Source organism: Ammospiza nelsoni, chromosome 5 (genome assembly GCF_027579445.1).
Source record: "Ammospiza nelsoni isolate bAmmNel1 chromosome 5, bAmmNel1.pri, whole genome shotgun sequence".
NCBI lineage: Eukaryota > Metazoa > Chordata > Aves > Passeriformes > Passerellidae > Ammospiza > Ammospiza nelsoni.
Window position 1 is genome coordinate 32,946,299 of NC_080637.1, and position 23,747 is coordinate 32,970,045.

Here is a 23,747-nt window from a genome sequence, read left to right on the forward strand (position 1 = left end):
ATAAACTGCTTAAAGCTGGACTTCATCTAGAGTTTCCTCCACATGGGTATGCTCTCATCTTAATGTCAGACATCTTATTTGTATGTCTTGCCCTTCTTTCTGCTAAAGTAATTTTAAAAACTACTCACATTCAGCACTATAGAAGTATCTATCCAAGAATAAACAGGTGGCCTCTGCTTGGAGCTTTGAGGAGATATGTAAGCTGTGTTACAGCTGTGCTGCTGACTTTTAAAGGCAGGGTACCAATGTAAAGCAATGAAAAGCAGCTCAGAATTTTTCCTAAAGATTTTATGGCATTTCCCTAGAGCAGCTTGCAAATCTGCAGTCCTTTTCAATTCTTCATAAGCACTCTACTATTACATATATGAAATTTTGTCCTTCTTATTAGATAAAAATAATATGATATTTGCAGAGAAATGGAAGTAGTAAGCCTTGTATTCTAGATACTTTGGAACTAATGCATACCTCATAAAATGCATCTTTGAAAAATGTAGGCAATAAGGAAAGTTTCAGTGTAATTCTGTGTACCTCAGCTTCAGAGCAGCTGTCTTATTGTGCCTTAGCTACTACAGCTAATGCCCTTGGGAATACAAGAATTTCACTGAAGTGTTTTTTTAAATTATATTCCTAGCTTCTTGTCAGTGTAAAACCATCTTGCATTTAATGATTATAGTGACTACTGATAAGTGATATGATGAGTGCTTTAAAATATTGCCCAGAATTAAAGTAGGATAGTAGGAGCAGGAGAAAAAAAACACCCCAAATTTTCTGTTAGAGCTACTGTATGTATCTGTTTCATCCTCCTGCAAGACACAGTGGGTGGGATGTGTGATGTAGTTTTTCCTCATACATGGATGTCGTGCTGCTAATTCTCATTCAGAAACCCATTATTCCTTCAGGTGTTTTAGTGATGGCCAAGTATGCGCTAGCAGCTTTGGACATGAGTTGTCCATGAGGATTTTCCTTTGGCTTCCATACAAATACAAAGTACTTCTCATAGCTAAGGCCATTATCTATCATGCTGTTGAAGTTTTTAGAAGCCAGACTAATTATCAATTTATTCTCAGAAGAAAAATCTGATGCTTCCAGCATGGATGTTAGAATGCTGAGCATCACAGCAGAAGTGTAGCCAGGCTGTTTGCCAAGTCCTGTAGCTCTGTTCTGTAGCTGTTTTCCTAAGGCTGTGATACAAATGCCTTCAATTCTTGCACAGTTGCCACGATTTTCATCAGATTGAGCTGCTGTGGAAAACTAACAAAGGAATATATTTCAATGAGACTTCAATTAAATGCTCTTGTTTTGACATATTTGCTTTGATAATAACTGCTGCTAAGCATTTCTTTTTTTTTTCTGGGTCAGAATGAAAGTAAAGTCACAGTCCAGAAAAGCTAAACAAAGCTGGTTCAGCAGCCCACTCTGTGGAATATTATGCAGTTGGCTATCTGTTTCAAAGAGGAGCCACAATTATTTCTTGCATAAATATTTAGATAGTTTTATGTGCTGAGAAACAAAGACTAGATGCAAAATTGGGCAGGATGTCCCTCTAGAATATCACATTCTGCCTGGTTTTGTTTTTGTATATATTATAGCAATTATAAAAAAGTACACAGTTTGTTCTATTAAAAACATTAATCTTGAACTTTCCCCTTTCTGTTGGCACCTAATTTCCTGATGCTTTATGGGAAAAATACCTTAAAACTACTTCTGGGTTTCTTTTTAGGAGTCTTCTGTCCAGATGTTATCTGTCTGCCTCTGCATCCCTGAATCACTCTTTTTAGTGCACTGTAATTCAGAATGGTTTTTGGGAGTAACGTTGCATTCACTGTCTAGGATGAGCAATGAGTATAAATATCAAGAAACAAATGTATGATGCAGTTTTTACATGCCCTTTTCTAATGATTCTTTTTAATTACAGAGTAAAGAGATTTCATTTCAGCTTCATGAAGACTTAATGAAAGTACTTAACGAGCTTTACACAGTAAGTACAGTTACTTACTTAGCTTATCTTATACAAATTCCATATCAGACTACTTCTGTAAGCTTTAAGTGGACTTTCATTGACTAAGTTACCCCCAATGGAGTTACTTATTTTTATGTTTTACACAAGCCTAAATTATATTTTTGAAAAGACTACTCGTTTAAAAGACGTATGATAATGTTGTCAGGATTACTCTTTACTTGCAACCCTTTTTGTCCCCCAGACTCTGGTAAGCCAGTTTATTAGAAGTTTTGTTGTTTATTAATGAGACATTTCTACTCAGAGCTTACCAGAGCAAACGTCTTTCTTTTCTGCTTTGTTTTTGTCCATGCTGCCATCTGCTTAGTTTGACTTGTGGTCTACACTCTATAAAAATCATAGGTGTTTGCAGATCCATTGCTGTGCTGTCTAAATGTTACTTATGTGCCCTTCCCCATCCCTGACTCAGATAAGTAAATAATTAGAAGAAAAACAGAGGGTTTTGTAGACTTCCCATACCATTTAGAGAGATCAAGAAAAACCACTGTGAACATTCTGGCAAGCTCCTGCTAATCCATAGGCAAATCCGAGAGAACTTAGGTCTGAATTTTTTTTTCTTGTTGAAACCCATTTATACTACTTGGTAATACAAAACAATGTCTCATCTACCTGATAACTATTTCCCCAGCTATTTTCTGAAGTGATGTGTTGTGAAAAAGAAAAAAAAGCAATAATTACTTTTTTTGAAACACAGCTGTAGAATTAAGATGAATTTGTGATGTGCATTTCTTATAAGAGGTTGTTGATTTCTGCTCATTCAGGAATTATACATTTAAATGCTCTTTTTTTTGTCTGGAAGAACTGAAACATATATGCTCCAGTACCCTGTGTAACAATTTCTAGGCACCTCTGTTCCCCATCCTCAAGATTTGGAGGACCATAAAAAAAACTTTACTTTAGTATTGATATCAAGAAGCATTTGTGAAGTTTAGGAAGCTATCAGTGATCACTTCTCCACAAACAGAGCCCAAACATTAGTTTTGTGCATTTTGGTGATTTTTCTTTTCACCTAGGGAAAACCATGCAGCCGTCAGTGGATGAGGAACATTTAAACTCAAGAAAAAGTTAGGTGGCAAAAAGGAGATGCAAAGAAAATTAGTCTTGTCTTTCTGCCCTGAGTTCTTTTTAATTGTTATGGACAGATTCCCAAAGCCTTCCCAAACCACCACTTTTTATTTTGTTTGTTTGGGACTTTTTTTGGGGTTTTTTTGTCTGAAACCATCAGGATTTGTAGGGTGTGACACTGCAAAGCCTTCTTGGCTGAGGCCTGCAGTCAGTGAAGTGTTTTGGGATCAGCTTCTGCAAAGCAGCGATAGGCACAGACAGTTCCACCGCTGGGGGATCAGCGGCTGCTGCAGCCATGGCACAAGTGGGACTTCAGTGCTGAATAAGCCCTGAAGATACAGCCTTGTTTCAATTAAACAGTTGCATAACTCCAGTGTCTGGCGAGGCTTGGGATTAGTGCCTGTGCTCCCAGGGTAGGGAAACTGTGAAGCATGTGCTGAAATACTTTTCTGAAGTACCACTGAAAATCTGCAGGAGTGGACTTCAGTATTTTCATTCTTTTTCTTCACACTAGTGCTATATATGCACACTGATAACCATCAGATTTAATCAGGCATTAACTTCCATATTATGTCTTCCAGTGCATGCTAATACCTTTCTTAGAATTAAAGATTTATTTTTTAAATGGGAATATTTTTTGTGTTATAAAAATTCTGAATTTGTCCACAACTTGAGTCAGGCTACGGCTGCAAGATGGTTTCTTGGGATGGAATTTACTCTACCTGATTTTCAGACATCTGCAGTGTAGATACAAATATCTTAGCATGCTATCTGTGTTCCAGCTAAAGTCCCTGGAAATCTAATATAGGCAGATGAGACCCCTTTAATCAGATACAAAAATCTGCTTCAGATTAAGTGATCTGTACTGTTAACTTCATTGTCCAGCTTTTCATTGATTGCAAGGGCTTGGTCAGCTGTACATGTCCACATTTAGCTAAATAAAGCCCACACATAATAAAGTGACAATATGGTGCAGAGGAGCATCTGTTTCACTGCTTGAATTTTTAGAATGGCCATCATCATATCTGTGTATTTTATCTGCTCAAGTACATAAAGATAGAACAGTATCTAGACAGATGGGGACCTCATGCACAGGTTTTTAATTCTTTATGACATTTACTGTGTACAGAATAAGATCATAGTGGCCTTATCAGGACAAGTATCGACAGTTTTAATCTCCAGCAGTTGACATTTCTCAGTCACAAAAAGGAAATGTCATCTACTTGTTTGCCCCATGATTTATAGAGTGGAAAAAGTTTTTTAAAAAATCAGTCTTTCTATTGTGAGATAAATGATTGTGTCCAAAAAAAAGCAAACTGATATGAAATCTGTGAGTAATATACTAATACTGAAGTCTCTCCCTACTGCTTAGTTCTGTTTGTTTGAAAGGAAAGGTGCCTTCATGAAGTGTAACTTAGAATGTGGTGTCATATTGGAATTTAAATACCTCTAAAGCCTTTGAGTAAGGGGCAAGTATCAGAGCTTTTAGTGTGTACGAAGCTTTAATAATCTGGTTATTTCTTATCATCATGCCTTATCTTAAAGCAAAGGTCTGTAAATTAAGGCCTTTAGGTTGTGCTGTCCTCATTAAAACTACACATCATGTACAGGATTGTTGAAGAAATAAGAACAGAAGCAGCTGAACCACAACTTCAAACGTTCTCAGAACAAAGCAGACTTATTTCACTGGAATAATCAGAATTTTGTGAGGGAAACCTTGCTTTCTAATTTTCCATCTCTTCTATGTAAAGGGTTTTTAAATGTTACATTACATAGGTTTTTGACATGCTTTACAACTAACAAAAATGCATTTTAAAATTCTGTATTTTCGATTTTCAGTATTTTATGCATGCATTTTAAAATTATGACTGAAAACGTCATTCTAAAACGAATTTAATAGCTAAGCTTCACTTTGTATCTTTGTGAGTTCGGTGAATTATGACTGGCAAGTACTTAAAGCTGTGCCTGGTGTCTCTGTGGCTGTGCCAGACAGTTGGTATTTTCAGGTCTGCAGCATCCCAGCAGCTGCACTCCTCCCTTACTCCTCTCCTTACCACACTTTCAGCCAGTGCAGGCCAGGAATCAGTCCTATGTTTCAGATAAGAATATAAGCTATAGAAACTACAATGAAATGTACCTTTTGAGTGAGGGGGATGGGGAAAGGGGAGCTCAGTTAGTTGTGTGGGGTCACAGATAGGAGTTTTCCTGGCATAAAAGTTGGTCAGACTGAAAGCTGGAAGATGTTTGGTTTATTCTTTTGTGAACTGATTGATTTAGAAATCTTCTTACACACTGACTTAAAGAGACAACAGATTATTGACTTGGCAATAAATCATCTTTGCAACATAGAAAACTCCCCAGTCAAACTCTTCTTCTGTTTCTCTGGGAAGCTAAAATACCTTGCCTTGTCAGATCAGGTACTGGTATATAGCAATAATATCTGAATGATGGGGAATTACAGGGAACAGAAGGTAGGCAGACACTTCTCTTGTGTTGCAGAGAGGCTTTCACTGGACTTATTTAGGGGTCAGGACATATTCATAAATGTCCTCTAAAAACGTCAGGAAGGTCACAGGTTTGCTGAAAATACAAAGCTGTTCCAGTAATAAGGCTGAGGGCAAATGGTGTAGAAAAGTGATGCACATCATAAAAGTATATTTTCATGTCTCCCACTTGGCTTTTCAAATTAATCCTACTGGCATCACACATTTCACAAGCAATGCAAATGTAAAGTGCTCAGAAAAAGGAAAAAGTGAGAGCAGTCCAAAGCAACTTGGATGTTAAAAAAGACAGGGCTGCTGTGCCACTTGCACTTTCCATTGATTTATCTTACTCTTGAAAAATCCTGGCTATTTAATTTTTCAAGGTAGTTGATGCCAGATTTTCTTTTTTTCTTTGCTGAAATAACACAGAATCTGATTCCTCTTCAAAAAGTTAAGTTCCATTTACTGTGGCACATCAGGGATCTGAGAAGGTGAAATTAGTAATCCTGTATTGATAGTAATATATGTGACAATTCCTAAAACCACAGCAGAGTTCACCTTGGAATGAGTGAACAGGATGCTGACAACAGCTCAGCTTAACTGGTAGAGGCCACTGCTGTGGTAAAATTGGCATTAGATTTTGCTTATTTCTTGTGCAGAGCACTAACTAACCCAATTTAATGAAACCCTTGTGACTCCACCTTCTGAGAGGAACTCAAAGCTTAGCAGAGACAATTCTAAAACAATTCAAACATGGTAAATACACCAGGGATGAACTAGGAAATTACTATTTCCTGAGAAACACTGTGAAAAGGCTCTTAATTATGCAGTTTTATTATAAAAATAAAGTGCATGTTAACACAGTCATTTCAATCTATTTTAACTCTTTAGCTTTCAATCTTGCCTTGATTTGAGTTTTCTAGAAAAGAAGGATGTGTGTAGAGATGGAAAGCAAGTCCCCTGCTATGGGAACATTCTTCACTTATGGCCCATAGAAGTATAGCGCTAATTACTGTCTTGTTGATGGATTTGCCTAGATAACAACTGTGGGGTTAAATAAAATAATGACCTAAGAATATACTCTAGTGTGCCCTTCCTTGTGATAAATACTGTCTTCTGCCTTAAGCCTATTTGCTGAGCTCTTACAAATGATGCTGAAACTTTGGCACACAAATTGAGATGTTTATGCTACCAAGTGAACAGTCTGTCACCTACAAATGTGAGAGTACATAGTTAGGGTAGCAAAATCTTTTTCATCTGCTTGTAGTCTGACACAGTCATCTGACAAATATATATTTTACATCCCTGGATCAGCAGAATAAACCTGCTAAATTAATAGAAGATAAACTCAGTATTTAATTTTAGAAAGGTACTAGTATGCTTTTAACAATGCTGGTTCACTACAGTGGAGAAATGCAGCAAATATCATTATGGCAGTTCAGCATCTGCAAAATTGCAACCTTGCTCTCTTTTTTCAGTGTGTACTTGATGGCTGATCAGTAAACACTTTGGAGACTAACTAAAGTCAGTTCAGTGATGGATACTCACACAGGATGATCTGTCAGTTCAACAGTTTGGTGGACATTTGAGAAGAATTATTACATGTTCATAGTTTGAATAACAGATCTGTGAATCTGTTGCATGTTCACAGATCAGAGGCCTACAAATCTCAGAACCTTTCATACAATAAGTCTATTTAGGAAAGCCTGTTACTGTGTTTAACAACATCTAACAGTCTTAAAAACTCCAAGGCAAAGAGATGACCTAGTGTTAAGGGGAAGAATCATATATGCAACTTAGCCAGCAAATTGTAAGCCAACTTGTTGGAGAAGTATGCACTGAAATACTTGGAAGCCAATTCCCTAGCTTATTCCCATTTATTTTTCCATACGTGTCTCTCTAATGCTTTCTCAAATTAAGTTCAGCTGCTGCAATATCAGCTCTTAAAAAAGCATTGACACATCATGAAAAAGGCTGAGAAATCATTAAGACGTTTTCCCCAAAGGCTTGCAAAATAATGATGTCACTAGTGCATGAGATAAGCATGCTATCAATATCACAAACTGGACAGGAGTCACGTGCCTAGGCTGATCACTGCTCTTTACAGAGTCTGTATTGATTCCTAAGCCAGTGAGGCATGAGTAGGACTGACTGACTGATGTCCAGCTCTGTGAATACAGAGAAAGAACTTTTTTGAATTTTAATTTATACTCATTTATACCAAGAACTTGTGCAGAGTTTGTTTTGAGAACATGGATTTCAAGTAGACATCTTCATTCCCCGTGAAGGCTTTGAGTTCCATGTAGTTCTCCCACAAAACTTGCCTATCAATCAGTGTGGAGTGAGACACTGGATATGGGAGCATGAGCTGTAAGCAAGCAGTGATAGGAAAAAACCCTCCTTGGTGATGTGAAGCTAGTGGAGTCAGTGTGGAGATACTGGTGAGAACAGAGATACCCTTGTACTCTTTCAAGGAGTGCTTCTTTCAACAAGGAGGCAAGCTGAAGTGTCAGCCACTGCAGAAGGACATTTATGCTAGTTTAAGAACATAATCTGCTAGTTTAAGAACTTCTTGTTGCTTTTGGCAAGCAGAACAAATCCTTGTTTCACCACTTAGGTGCTTTTAAACACAGTTAGAAAACTTTAAGATATATTTGATACAGAATCACAGAATATGCTGAGTTGGAATGGACCCTCAAGGATCATAGAATCCAGCTCCTGGCCCTGCATAACACCAGCCTCAAGAGTGATGTCATGTGCCCAGGAGTGTTATCCTGAACTCAGGCAGGGCTTGGTGCTGTGACCACTTCCCTAGGGAGTCTGTTCCAGTGACAAGCCACCCTCAGGGTGAAGAACCTTTTTCTAATAGCCAAATTAATCTTCCCATGACAATTTCAGGCCATTCCCTTGGGACCTGTCACTGGTCACCACAGAGAAGAAATCAGTGTCTGCCTCTCATGAGGAAGTTCCAGATGGCAATGAGCTCTCCCCTCAGTCTCCTGTTCTCCAGGCTGAAGAGACTGAGTGACCTCAGGCACTCCTCTTACAGTTTCCCCTCAAGACCCTTCACCATCTTTGTTGCCCTCCTATGGGCACTGTCCAATAGCTTTATATCCCTCTTCTATTGTGGCTCCCCAAACTGCACACAGTTATTAAGGTGAGGCTGTCCCCTCCCTTACCTGCTGGCAGTGCTGTTCCTGATGATTCCCAGGACATGGGAGGCCTTCCTGGCTGCCAGGGCACCGCTGACTCATATCCAACTTCCCCTCGACCAGGACCCCATGGTCCCTTTCCATGGCACTGCCCTCCAGCCTCTCATTCCCCAGTCTGTCCATTCATCCAGGATTGCCCCTTCCCAGGTGCAGAGTCCCAATACCTTTCCTTTGGTGAACTTCATGAGGGTGGTGATTGCCCAGTTCTCTTAATTTGTCAAGGTCTCTCTGCAGGGCCTCCCTGCTTTGGAGGGAGTCAGCAGCTCCTCCCAGTTTTGTATCAGCTGTGAACTTGTTTAGTACCCCTTCTAGTCATGAATCCAAGTCATTAATGAAGATGTTGAAGAGCACAGGACCTAAGACAGCCCTGCAGAACCCCACTAGTGACAGGTCACCAGTCTGATGTCACCCCATTCACTATAACTGTGCCCAACCAATGGGCCAGTTGCTCACCTTTCACATGAGGTGTTTATCCAGCTGTGTGCTGGACATTTTATCCAGAAGGATACTCTGAGAAAGATCTACTGAAATCCAAGATTACATCAGCTGACTTCCCTTGGTGGGACCTAGGTGGGTTACCTTGCCATAAAAGGAAATCAAGTTTGATCAACAGGACTTCCCTCTCATGAAGCTGTGCTGGCTGTGACCAGTGACTCTGTTGTCTTTCAGGTGTTTTTCAATACGTCCCAGAATAATCATCTCCTTTATAGCTTTGCCAGGCACTGAAGTGAGATTGACAGACCTGCAGTTTGCAGGGAGGACCCTTCCTGCCCTTCTTGAAAACTGGGGCAACATTTGCCAGCTTCCAGCCAGCCTGGACTTTGCCAATTCCCAAGACTGCTCAAAAACTGAGAGAGAGGTTTTGTGATGACATCAGCCAGCTCTTGGAGAATTCTTGGGTTAATTCTATCAGGACCCATAGTTCCCTCTGCAGGCAAAGTACAAAAGAAAATAACTTTTCTAGGTGGTAAGACACATTAATTAGTCTTGTTACACCAACTAAAAAGTCTCTAGAGATTACACAGAACAAAAGATAAAAAATAAAAGCAAACACCTCTAGCCTTATGTAAAGAAACACTTAGAAGATTTGAATAGAAAGGCCAGAAGAAAAGGGCACAACCTTGCTTTTAATTTCCTTTCCCCATCATTTTTAATAAGAGCCATATCACTTTCTGTGCTTCTCTGTTTTATTATATAAACCATTTCTTTGAAAAGTCCTTTTCTTCTCTTTGCAGTAATTCATTTGTTTCCATGTGGCTGTATGAGTTAAGCTCCCTGGGAACTGATCATCAACAACTCTAACAGTGCCTTTGGAGCAGTGCACGATACAGGAGACTGAACACTCTTTAGTTAGACTGGGAACCTTGCAGACCTCGCCCCTGTGGGCTTGCCTTCTCTTGCTAACCCAGCTTTGTCTGTCTCTGGGAGTTTTTTCTGCCTCATCCATGCAGATGTGAACTGGTGGGGCAGCAGCTGTTCCCAGTGGCTGTAGGCAGTGTTTGGGCAGGGAGCTCTGCCCTCTGCTCGGGTGTTGGAGCCCAGAGTGCTGTAGAGGAGCAGCAGCAATAACACAGTGTCCTGCTCCAGGCAATTTGGTTTTTTCCAGCACAGAGCTGTAAGCATATGTTTCTTAAAATAAAAACAGGGCCAGTTTTAGTGTTTGTCACCAGCTGTTTTACCTTATTACAGGAAGCTGGTGAAGAGTTGTCTGTTTCATTTTTAGTATCATTGGCATGAGCCTTAAGTAGTGGCATACACAGTTATGGTGTATAACATACATTGTTATGCAAAATTGCATTTCTCTGGAAGTGTGTGTCTTTCTGTTGCACAGGACTTGAAATAAGCATCAGTTCAGCCACCCACTGGCATGGCATGCAGTTAGTTTGTGTCAATCCGTGCTAAGATGTGCTGTAGTGAATTGCCATATCTAGCTGTAGTTTTTGCCACTCCACGGATACGCCTTAGGCCGGCCTAAATACTCAGTTACAAAAGTACACTCTCCCAAGGGAATATTTAAAGGCAGCTTCCCAAAACTTTTTCCTCCATGGGTAACACAAGCAGCTGGTTTGATTCCTCCCTGCCTGTGTGTCCTTCAGTTGAATGGTTTGCGTGGCCTCCACCCAAAGATAATATCTGCTGGTGAGAGCTCTGGCACCTTTTAGAGGAAGAGAGGAGGCCTCTGGCTGCCTGGGGATGCCTTCCTGCTTTATTCAGTGCTCTAAACTTCAAACAACACAAAGAAACAAACAACAAAAGACTGGGGAAGGCAGAAAGACACTTCCTTTGGTGGAAGTGGGCAGAGTCAGCCCTACCCAGCAGAGGTGGGGCTTGTGATTGACTGCTGTTCACTGTGCAGGAGTCAGGCTGAGAGGTTTTTCTTGCTTGGAGAAGGAAGGGAGGACTGGGGTAACCCAGTCCCTTTTCCTCTTCATGCAAGCATGTATTTGCATACTGGCAACCCAAGCTCTCTCATCTGCAGACCCAGCAGGTGTGTAGAGGAAAGATGCTTTTGGGTCTGGCATTTTCACAACTTAGATATCAGGCAGCTCCTTCTTCAGTTCTCATCTGGTTTTAGATTGGGCCCAGTCTGCAGGCTGTGCAGTGGGCAGACACTTCTTCCCAGGCCATGGACACTTCTTTCCCTGTCCTTCATTCCCCTTTTCTGGTGTTGAAGGGATCCTTCTGCTTTCAAACATTCAGTGTCCACAGCCAAGCTGTTACTTAGCCCAGAAGATGGCTGTGTATCAGATAGATTCAGTACTGACACAGATTTTTTGTTGTTCATTATTTTAGATTTTCACTTGAAAATAAGAATACTGAAATTTATTAAGAATGGCTTTTGCTGTTTCCTATAAGAGAAAATGAAAGAAAAAAAATCCCTTTTTGGAATACTGTTAAATAAATCAGAAAAGAAAAATGCAACAAAAAGTCCTCAATTTCCACTGGCAAAGAAACTTACACAAGATCCATGTTTATAAGTTAACATTTTCTCAAAGACCCTATGATTTTTCTGTATATACCTTTATATTGTCATTTTCTCTTAATTCTTCTTTAACTCTTGCCTTTTGCAGGTCATGAAAACATACCACATGTATCATGCAGAGAGCATCAGTGCTGAAAGCAAACTGAAGGAGGCAGAGAAGCAAGAAGAAAAACAGATTGGGAGGTCAGGAGACCCTGTTTTCCATATTCGACTAGAAGAAAGGCACCAGAGACGGAGCTCTGTGAAGAAGATTGAAAAAATGAAGGAAAAAGTAAATAGTCCTTTTATTTTGTCTCATTTGAAATAAATTCAGTGCATTTCTGACATTCTTTGGCATGATATTAGACAGATAAATCCAGCTGGGAAATTAAATTAAGCAAGGTACACATAATAAACTAACAGTGGGTTATAGATAACTCATCATAATTTTAGTTCAGAGAGGGGGATACTTCATTACATATATAATTCTTACTGTAAAGTTTGTCACATTTGGAACAAAATATTAAGTTTTCACTTTGGATTCTATCTGTTGTATGTATAACAGGCTGGAAATTAAGTTTCTTTCTTGTTACTAGAAATGTGTGCTTGAATTGTTACCATTTCTGCTGCACACCAAAAATGAAGTAATTAAAATACATTAATATGAAATGTCTTTCCTAGCGTCAAGCAAAATATTCTGAGAACAAGCTGAAGTCTATTAAGGCCCGTAATGAATACCTGCTCACCCTTGAAGCAACCAATGCTTCTGTGTTCAAGTATTACATTCACGACCTTTCAGATCTGATCGATGTAAGTATTGGCATATTGGTGTTTATGTTTATTATTTCTTCCGTAATAATCCTTTTTTCAGTTTTAAAGGGAATGTATTAGTCATATGGGATGCCTACAGTACATTTGCTATTTATAATATTGTATGATACAATGAGAATTTTTTCCCTTATTTCCACAAAATAAAGTGCCAGTAAGATGCTGAACCCATTCCTTTAAAGTTTGAACGTTGTGTTTGCACCCCATGCGTCAATAGAAAATACGACATTGCAATTATGTGCACTCTCTGGAATCAAAGTATTTTTACAAGAAAAACTTCTTAACTGGTCATCTAATGATATTTAATTCAAAAGAAACAATTTCTTCCATGTTTTCAAAACTCTTTAAGTTTCATTCATTTAGTCATTGAATCATACATACAATGGCTTCTTACTCTTACTTCATGCAGTTTGAAGAACAGGCACAATCAGTCCTGTACTCTGCACTGTCAGTATACCTGTTACTTATTTTCAGTAAGTTGTTTTTATGAGAACATCCTAGAAGAATGAGGTTATACACTAATGTTGACTTGTGCCAGCATTTAATGCTCTGTATTACTGACATTTTTACATTATGCACCCTCATCACATCCCACTCTCTTTGTAAGCTGACTTCAAATGTGATAGAGAAGATACAGAGACAGCAAACACAAGCTACAGAACATTCATTCACTGGCATTGTAGGGTTAAATGGCTCAGTGGATTCACCTCTGAAAAAGTGGCCCATTTAAATTCTAGATATTTGAATATGTTTGCCTGCTGCAACAGTAACATATGTTACTTCCAATAGCAAACAACATTCATACACAGCTCTGGTTTCTAATATAGAATAAATTAATACAGAATTTGACAAGAAGTCTCATTTCTACTGACTGGAGAAGCAAAGCTTCACAGAGAAGGGGAAAAATGCCTTCTTAAGATTAATGGACTAAAATAGCTCCATATACGTGTTTTATTATATGTCATCTAAAAACTGATATTTTCTTTATAATTTCTAGTGTTTCTGTAATTTATAAAATCTTGCTGGATTTTGTTAAAACTTTTCCCTTTCAAATGGTTTGCTTCTTGCTTTCTTTCTTCTTTCTTGCTTTCCTGTAAAAGATGTCAATTAATCTTTTTTTTGTTTTCAGAATTTTTTTCTGTCTCTATTTCAACATCTCTTTTATTCCTTTCCTAGTTGCTACTGCATGTTTGCTCCTGATTTCTTCTGGTTTATTCTGTGTCCTGTCCTTGTCTAGTCTGTATCCATCCACTTGCACAACCTGATCCATCCATCTAGGTTGCCCAGGCAGTGAAAGCATTTACCAGGGCCTATAGGTGGAAGATTAGGGCAGAAAACAAAGGACAAGCTGTGTACCTGCTGGGGTATCCCCCAAGTGAGAAATTGAGCCTACCTAGTGGATGATTTTCCTGCTACTGCTTAAAGGATGACAGATTTTTGGTCAGTAATTAGGGCATGTCTCATACATGTGAACTTCATAAATTCTTCTTGGATTATGGAAGGAAGGAAGGAAGGAAAGGTCATTTTCTTTTTGTTTCCATCACCCATACCCCTTCAGAAGCTGGATAGATGCTCATTTTGTCACCTCTCCTGCTTTCCCTTTCCAAGTTCACATTTCTCAGAGAATGTCTCCAGTGTGTGTTTCTAAAACTTTATCAGGTTGGAAGATGCATGTGATTCTTCCCAATTCAGTGATGTCCACAGAGGTTTCTGTAACAGTGAAAACTGAGGGCAGGACCCACCAGTCTGGAGCTTTACAAAGAATTGTGAGGGGAGGAGAAGTGTAGCTTTCTATCCATACACACACACAGAGCCAGCACTTACTGGAGTTAGTGTGTATGTAAGGGTATTTACAGAACCATGAGGACTAGAGCTTCCTAACTGCTAGTCTTAATAAAAATAAACATTCTACAATATTTAGTAGCACAGAAAAGTTGTATCTACTCTGCCTGTCTTTTTGAAAGCCATGGACCAGTGTACACAATGACATTCTTTTGGCAAAACGGCTTGAGAAATTACTCTTCCCTAAGGAATTTAAATGGAAGGTCTAGCTGCCCTTTCCATCACTGTTTTGTAAGAGTAGGCTGTAAACATGTGCAACCAGAATTTGCTTCAGAGCTAATTTAATCCAATTGTGAGTTTGTTTAAATGAAATGTCTTTCAGACATTTGTATTTGATCAGAATATGCTGTGAAAGCACTGGTATTTAGACAGAGTGTTTGCCACTTGACAAAGGAAACTCTTTTTGTAAATGCAAGAATCTTGGCAAGGTTTTGGAGTTATATCATTGGAATGTGAGACATGCTTCCCAGTGGCCATATGTTGCAACAGTCCAGACTACCTCATTCTGTAAATCTGTTAATGTCATGGTACAATTTGGAGTTTTCAGAGCAGTGGGGGCAATTTCATTTCTTGCCCTCTCTATTTTGTCCCATTTTACTAGCCTGACTTCTGTGCTTCCCTGAGCTCTCTCATTGCCTGTACAGAAAGGGATTATCTCTGCTCTGTGTCTCAATTCCAGTGGACATGGAAGAATTTAGATCTCCCCTAGCTGTTGGTGTTGCCCATAAATGAAATGAAATGTCTTCCTATGCTAGTGAAAAATATGTCTAATGAAAGCAGGCTAAGTACATGCAATAAACTGTTCCATAATTTTTTTTTCTAACAAGGCTGAGGAGCAGAGTGGGACTACTCATTTTTACAAAAGAAAAAAAAAAAAAGCCACCTATTTTTGATTTGGATTCCACTCTATTTTCCATATATGAGGCTTATATGGAAAATCCTAAATTACTGTTCCCCATTTGAACTCAGTCTGAACTGTTCAACTCTGTCATTTCATTAACAGAGCTCAGCGCTTCTGACTAAAAATTATGATGTGTTGCTCATTTTAAGCTCTTGTGATAAAAGTAATATAAAAATATTGCTGGAGTGTTAGCTGGATGATTTAATGCAGTTAGGGAGCTGAGAGATGAGACCAACATTTGCAAAGAAGCAGAGAGGTAAACAGGATTTGATATGCACAAATATCAAATTTGTGTATTTCTGTCCCCTGCATCTTGTAGAGGAATTTGAATTTTCTGTTAAATATTTCTTCTGTGCTGTATAGAGTGGTATCTAGTTCAAGTGCAGGAGAGAATTAGTTATTTTCTGTATTTGTACCTATGAAAACCAGTAAAGATTAGCTGAATTTAATAAGCTTTACCTAGTATGTAGAAATTTTTAAAAGATTCTGAGTTTCAGAGGAACAACAAACTATACAGTGCTGCTAATCTGGCTGTTAGTGCCAGCATCTGTCCATATGGCACATACTTTTACTCAGTTACTTTAAATCTGTCTAAGAGGAAAGTAAGGACCTTTTTTCAGACTTACCATGCATTTATATGGTCTGAAGATAAATACTAGGAAATAGTGATCAAAACAACTTTACTGTAGTTCTGCTGCTGAAATAAATAAAATACCAATGTGTGGGTCTTTCTTAAAATGTGGTTTCTGAATCTCTAATTGCAGTATGCATGCTTTGGACCATTAAGAAATTAAGGAACATTTAGCTATTGTGAACTTAATTTATTCTGTAAAGGTTCTTTATTAATCATTCATAAAACAGGGTTTAAAACTAGGGTAAAATGTGTGCAGCTCACAGTCTTTATTACATAATTACTCATAAATATGGTATGTACCCTTAGATCCCTTTGATTTGAATGCAGATGTCTGTGTAACAAAATACGTAGAAAGTGACTTATTCAGAGATTAAGGCTTTTTTTATTAATTCCTCTCTCCATTGACATTAGACTTTTATTACTTTTCCTGAAACAAAATCAAATGAAATAAGAGTAGCTTGGTTTGGTTGAAGCTCTGTGCTAAGCACTTCAGTTTGTTTTGTTCAAGCCTAAATATACTCTGGGGTAAAATAAAGGCAGTAAATGCTCTTGAGACTGCTTCCGATTTAACTTCAAATAAGAATAAAATGCAAATTACAAAATTAATTTTTCACACATATCCCAAATGCATCCCTCATCTGACTTGATTCTGTTATTTCTCATCTTCATGTCTTAGTGCAGCAAGTGACATCTCACCTCTCTAGCCCATAGACAGGTAGCAGACCCAGAGATGGATGAGCACCCTGGCTGGACCCTCTGTGCTACTAGTGAGCCTCTAACACTTGTGGTTGTTTTGGCTAACAGTGTGGTTGCTCACTTGAACTGTAGAAGTCTTTCCACAAATCTACAGATTTTTCCTGAAAATCATGTAAATACGTGTGTGTGTGTGTGTGTGTGTGTGTATAGACAACTCTCTTTTCTAAACCATCCTTCCAGCAGATTAAAACAGAGCATTTCTTTCTGGATAACCAAGATGCCATGACAGAGCTGTTGTTACCCTGTGTAAGCTTTTAGGGAAAGTAGGCTGTGGTATGGCAGAAGTAAGAGTTGTGATGTCTGAGTGTTTAGTTTTGCTTTTAAAAAATAACTTCCCTCATACAAATTCTATTTTTACATAAGTAATTTAAGCAAAATTTCAAATTCAGATGTTTTTAATTGCATTCTAAGAGACACTTGTGATAAAGCATTAGTTCAGGATCTGCATTTAATTTTTGTTTTCTCTGCTGGCATTGGCATTGCAAGAAAATGCCTTAGCCTGGCAAGATACTCTGCTTCACTTGAAGAATCCTCTTGTCTGATTTGTTGCCTTGTTCAGCTGTCATCACTTGCCAAAGATGATCATGATAGTGACTGAGTAGATTATGGGTTAAACAGTGAAGTTGTGTCACAGCATAAAGACTGCAATTTTATGTTCCAGCTTGCAAAAAAGCTGCATCAGAAACCCACACAGCTCTAATTGTAAATCAATAAGCTTTCTAGTAATACTCGGATTAATCCACCAGAGCCAAAATTCAGACTGTAGTTTTCTAACACATGGGTAGTTGGCAATGCTAAACCTGGCACTGCCCTCTGTTTCTAATTCCTTTTCAGTTTAATCTTCTATGAGGTCTCTCTGAAACTAATGCACATGAAATAAAACAGCTGTCCCAATTCACTTCCTTATCAGCACTTTTAGTCTGTCTTTTTCATCCAAGATAGTGAATTAAATATGAGATCTGATTTGACATAGAACAAGAGAAAAACACCAAGAGACTTTTCCTTTTAGAAACAGTATTTTTGAGGCTGGTGTTCTTTGAAATATGGATGCACTTCAGTATAAAGGTTGTGTGGCTGTTTTAGTAAGTGTAACAAAAATTTCCATTTATGAATGCAAAAGAGAGAGGTTAACATATGTGTGTGTGATTGAACATGACATCTTTTCTATTTTGTTTGAATGCTTCAGCATCTGGTTTTTTGGAAAGCCACTGTCCCATCTGCAGTCACTGCCTGAGTACTTGCTAGAAGTGAAAACAGTCTTTCTGGAAGCTTTGTTGTGAATAAACAGCTCTCTGTTAGATTTCAGAGAGCAGCTTCATCACTAGTCATTACCCTACCTAAGTCAAGGTGTAAAGTGTTTCATTCCCTTCTGTTCACCAGTGAAGTGTTTCATTCCCTTCTATACGCAGGTTTTGGTTTGGTAAATAGGTTGAAAGCTCTTTCCTTCTGTCTCCCTCTCTGTGTATTTCTCTCCTTTTTCAAATAAGTAAGAGGAAAGGGACGGAATGTGATCCCATGAGTCCTGTGGGGTTTGTAATAGCTGTGAGGGGGGTACTCATATAAAGAGTGCATATATGCATGTAGGATACAGTGGACTGAATCCAAATTGCTTCTTGACCCAGCTCCATAGTTACCCTGGGAGTCTTGCAGGGATGGGTGACTCCAGGCTGTTGTTGGGCACCAAGGAAAAATGGCTGGGGACTGAGGGGTGCCCTAAAGCAGAGTGCTCTGACTGCTCTGGCCAGGCACTGGCCTCTGGTTGGGGCCCATCTCACCTGTTTGGATAAAGAGCACTGCTTTGTATGCAACTGTTTGCAAACTGATGTGCCACTATTGAGGTGACATCTCCCCTTACCTGGAGGCTCACTGAGCAGAAACTGAGGTATTTACTGTACAATGTAGGGAAACAGTCAGCTGATATGCTACTGCTGTGACATTTTTAAATATATTCAGCTGTTCTGTAAAATATTAATGAAACATGAATAATGCAAATTGAGGACGTTTAAAATTCAAGAACAAACACAACTTTATGTTTTACTGATTAGGTTTCAATTACATTCCATTTCATAGGAAAAAAATTACATAAATTATGACTCTGCATTTTGTAACATGATGTACATTTCTGGCTTTATATGAGCATGGGAAATAAGGTGTTTACATTAAATACATTTTCATGATCAGGGAAAAAGATATTAAACTTTTCCTGTTGTTTGAAAAAGCATTTTAGATGGTTTGCTTATGCTCAAAGTATTTGTGGAGGTTTTGGTTTGGGCACAGGCAGGGTAAGCAGGAATTGCTTCAAGTGCACTTTGCTGCTGTCATTAACTTAGATGATAGTTATGTTAGGGTGTGTTTAAATAAGGAATTCAGGGCTTACAGATGCTATTGATGCTAAGAAGCCCACTTGTGGGGGTGGGCTTCTGAGGCGAGGCCTCAGATTTTATTGATAAACAGTGCCTGCACTTCCCTGTCTGATAAGCAAACTGTCACGTGTACACTTGATCTCTTTTCTAAAACTGTCTATTAATCTTTGCAACAGATTGAGGATACTAAATACTTACTGTCTTGATCCCAGTAGTGTATTTTAATTTAGAAGATATTTTGTTAAATACTTCAAAGATTGAAAAATTTCAGGACAGAAAATTTTAGCGACAGTTTAAGGATTGTGATATTGGAATGGCATTTCTCCTTTTAAATTTGTTTTCTTTTCCCTTTGTTGTTTTTTTAGTGTTGTGATCTTGGATACCATGCTAGTCTGAACAGAGCCCTAAGAACGTACCTTTCTGCAGAGTATAATCTTGAAACTTCCAGGCATGAGGGATTAGACATCATTGAAAATGCAGTTGACTGCTTGGAGCCACGCAGTGACAAGCAAAGATTCATGGAAATGTACCCCACTGCTTTTTGTCCACCAATGAAATTTGAGTTCCAGTCTCACATGGGTGATGAGGTCTGTACACTGACAAGTATCCCCAAGTGACTGTTTCTGTATACCAGGATAGAGAGTTTATTATTTACCAAGCCCTTTTACAAAGAGTTTGGTAAAAGCTACTGAAAGTCAGTGGATCAGCAATAACATTTTGCAAAACTTTACAGCACTGTCTGCTGCTTAAAAGTTCTCACATAAAAACTGTTAAGTGTTCCTATATTCTGTATCATTTATAATGACATTGCTATGAATTTGCTGGCCAACCTGTGCTCAGCCCAGCACCAGTGTAAGCAGTGACTTTGTCTTTACTACCTGCATCACTCATAACAGAGTTTGTGGGTGCTATTTGAGAGCAGCTACAGAGCTGCTCCAAATTATTCCTGCTGCAATGCAGCCTTTCCCCCTTCTTCTTCTCCCATTTTATCATTTGGAGATTTCAAGCATACGAGGTACCCCAGCTGTGCCCTGTTCTACTACACCAAAGGCCAGTAGCAAAGCAGAATTTGAAATCACCCATGTACATCTTTTTTTCTGAAGATAACTCCAGGGTTTGCATTTCTGTGTGATACAAAAGCTACAAAAAGCACACATACAAAAGTGTTGTGCTCTTTATTCATAAGCTGTAGGACATACTTTCACACCTTACAACACATAAGTACTTTAAATTTAGATGGGCACATTTTATTGTCTGCTTTATTAAGTTTTAATAGCTTTGGTAGGAATTCACCTAGTTTTAAGAAGAACAGCAAGAATATTGACTGTTTTTTTTTAATTGCTTGCATCTTACAGCTCTTTTTGATTCTTTGTTAGGTTTGCCAGGTCTCTGCCCAGCAACCTGTGCAAGCAGAGCTTATGCTTAGGTATCAGCAACTGCAGTCACGATTGGCTACACTCAAAATTGAAAATGAGGAGGTAAGACCTATGTCTACAAGGGCTAAGCATTGAACATAATTTTCAGGAAGGTGCAGTGTTTTCTACCTTGCCAAAAGCTTCTAAATGACCGTGGCTGCAATCTGTATAAGCGGTTTTAATTTTAAACATCAAATACTGGCACATAGGCTAAGGTGAATCCTCACCTGCTTTACAGAGGTTTGGAAACTTTGTCTTTTACCGGTCCATACATTCACATTCCTGAGTTCCGTGTTTTGCAGATGCTTCAGTGAAAACTTGTTGGAGCACATATTTTTAAATTCTTGTGACAGAAAGCCACTGAGAACAGTTATTGTCTTCTGTGACCACCCTCTGTCCAGTTCTCAACTTGCTTCTTCTGTAGTACAAAGGAATTTGAAACGTCTTTTGTGGTAGCTGAGTCAAGATCTCTTATGCTCTCAGCTACAGCTATTTATAAACATGACTAATGAATGCCTGTGATGGGAACAGCTCACCTAGCAAAATAAAATGCAGTTTTTTGTAAAATATGGAAAAAACTATGCTGTTGTCTTTCCTCTGCTCTGGCAGTGGAAATAAAATGCACTTTTGTCATAGTTGAGGCAATGTTAAAGTCCAGTTTACATGAGAATCCGTTCCTAAAAAGAAAGATAGAAATAATGTACTTTACTGTACTTTACTGTACTTCTTATGTACTTTACTGATAAGTTTTCAAGATGTCAGTTTTTCTCATTCTAGTTTGTATGTTGAATATCTAGAACAAAGTATTAATGTCCATGAGACATGTACAGTAGTCATAAAATAAAAAACAACCACCTGCATTCAGAAAGTCTCTCAAGGTAACAAAGATAGAAAGATAATATCTTTTAATGAAATGAAGTACAAGAGCATAGCAGGAAAAATCATGTTTGACAGGCGTGGGAGGGATATTTGACTACATTGGAGTTGTGTGCAGACATGTTCATGATTTGGTTGACCCTACTAGAGACTCCATCTGAAGCAAAACTGGGAAGTAATCACATCCTTGTGAACCTTACCAGTTACTTTATTGCACTGTGGAAACTGCATCCCTTGTCCCCAGCATCCGTGCCCGGGTTTCCACCATGAGCAGTGGTGCTCCATAGGTCATAGGAGGGCTGGGAGTCTGGGCTGAGAACAAACAAGAAATTTTTCTTTCTCAAGCCCTCTCTGTCAACAATGTATTCCACTTCTGCAGTCTGAACATCACTGTGGCCCTCATCACAGCACTGCACAGTACAGGGGTCAACACAAGGGTACATCTGTGTTTGTGGGTTAGACCATGCTAAAGCAGAGAATGAGACAGGATATCTGTTACATAGATATCTGTTATAGCACACCTGACTTTTCACATTTACACACCAGTTTGTTTGGGGGAGTGTGCCAGAGAAATACTGTGAGTAATGAACTTCCCTGTTAAGCTGTTCCTTTATATATTTATCTGGCATTTGGCAAACTGTGCTTTTTAATACCAGGTTAAGAAAACAACAGAGGCTACCCTGCAGACAATACAAGATATGGTCACCATTGAAGATTATGATGTGTCAGAGTGTTTCCAGCACAGTCGCTCAACAGAGTCTGTGAAGTCAACAGTCTCTGAGACATACCTGAGTAAGCCTAGCATTGCAAAAAGAAGAGCTAACCAGCAGGAAACAGAGCAGTTCTATTTCATGGTATGTTGGTTGCTTCCTCATTCATGTGATGCAGACCAAACACCTGAAGCAATCATTACCCAGAAGTTCCTGGGATTTATGTGTCATGCATAGTAATAGATTCATCTGCATTTCTACAGAAATTCAGAGAATATCTGGAAGGTAGCAATCTCATCACAAAACTTCAAGCAAAACATGACTTGCTGCAGAGGACACTTGGAGAAGGTAAATATCACGCAGTAAACTGAAAAATGATTCCAAACTATACAGTGAACCTACTGAAATGCCAAAGATACACTGGAAAAAAATACAAAACTTAAAGCTTAATTGTCCAGTAAACATAGATTTGATTTTTACCAATCACAGTTTTGGTGCCAGTGGTAAGAGTATACACAGTAAATTGATTTTATTTCCTCAACACATACTTATTTCCACTGCACAGATATTTAGACAAATTACTGTATTTGGCAACAGAACTATTGAATGAAAAATCTTATGCCTGCAAGGAGAGTGACACAGTCAGTGCAGGTTTATTTAAGAGCTGTGACAAATGTAGTATTTCTACACCCTAACCATTTCTGTTGACTTGAGGTTTTTAATGAATCACACACTATACACAGCTCCAGCCTTTTACCAGCCCTCCCAACAGACATTTCCTCATGCACTGAAGGGAAAAGGGGAATTGCAGTACAGATCTTGAGGACTAGACAAATAGAGTGGAACAGACTTGAGAGGAAGTGAGATTACATCACAAAGAATAAAAATCTTCTTCTGGAAGTTGAAGACTGTGATTTAAAGTTTAGACTCAAGAAAGGAAACCTGTTTGCTAAAATAATTACTCTAAAAGATGTATCACCTTATTTTCTTTTTACTGACAAGTATCTGTAGTTAATCACATCTCTTTTGCTTTTAATACAAAAGCCCAGATCCTCAAACCATGTGGAGGTGCCTGAACAGCTATTAGCAGTTCAGTGGCTATAACCCAAACAGTGCCTCTGTCCAGGGAGTGACTGAGCTTGGGGGTAGGATATAAGCAGCATTTTCTTTCAAAACTGAACTGTAGAAGATGGCAGCTGTTTTTAGACAGCTACCTATGTTACCTTCTTTCTCATGGAAGTTTTCATTTAATAGATTTTTATTTTGAATGTGTGTGTGAACAGTTTATTCACACAAAACATTGTGCAGCTGACTTTGGTCAAAAAAGAGGACATTTTTCTTCTGGAAGCTCATTGAAAATGTCTTTGGAAAAATACAGTGAAAGGGAGGGAGATAAAAGGCAACAGAATCTGCTGCATAAACGGTGTTGGAAAAAAGCAAGGAAAGAATTGTTTGAAAGGAAACCTAAAGAAAAACTTCTCAGCAGGGTGACCCAAGTGATAAATTGCCATTAGGCTCTGGGCCATTCTGCCATGCTGAGGCATGCTTGGACTATTCTGTTTGAAGAGTTCCCTTCTACACGCCATCTGTAACCCCCATGTAGTTAATCTGTGTTGCCCACAGTGGTTTTGCACATACTTGTTGTCCCAACACCATAGCATGGCACATGCAAATAGTACCTCA

General features: G+C 38.7%; 1 protein-coding gene across 3 annotated transcripts in view; it reads left to right on the forward strand.

The window, feature by feature from the left end:
- The window catches only part of SRGAP1 (SLIT-ROBO Rho GTPase activating protein 1), a 138,032-nt gene that overhangs the window by 76,239 nt on the left and 38,046 nt on the right, over nt 1–23,747 (forward strand). For all 3 annotated transcript variants that reach the window (XM_059472736.1, XM_059472738.1, XM_059472739.1), the window contains exons 4-10: nt 1,916–1,978; nt 11,849–12,031; nt 12,421–12,549; nt 19,429–19,650; nt 20,440–20,541; nt 22,011–22,208; nt 22,328–22,412. In XM_059472736.1, the coding sequence (XP_059328719.1) occupies nt 1,916–1,978; nt 11,849–12,031; nt 12,421–12,549; nt 19,429–19,650; nt 20,440–20,541; nt 22,011–22,208; nt 22,328–22,412 (982 nt within the window). The remainder of the gene's footprint in view (nt 1–1,915; nt 1,979–11,848; nt 12,032–12,420; nt 12,550–19,428; nt 19,651–20,439; nt 20,542–22,010; nt 22,209–22,327; nt 22,413–23,747) is intronic.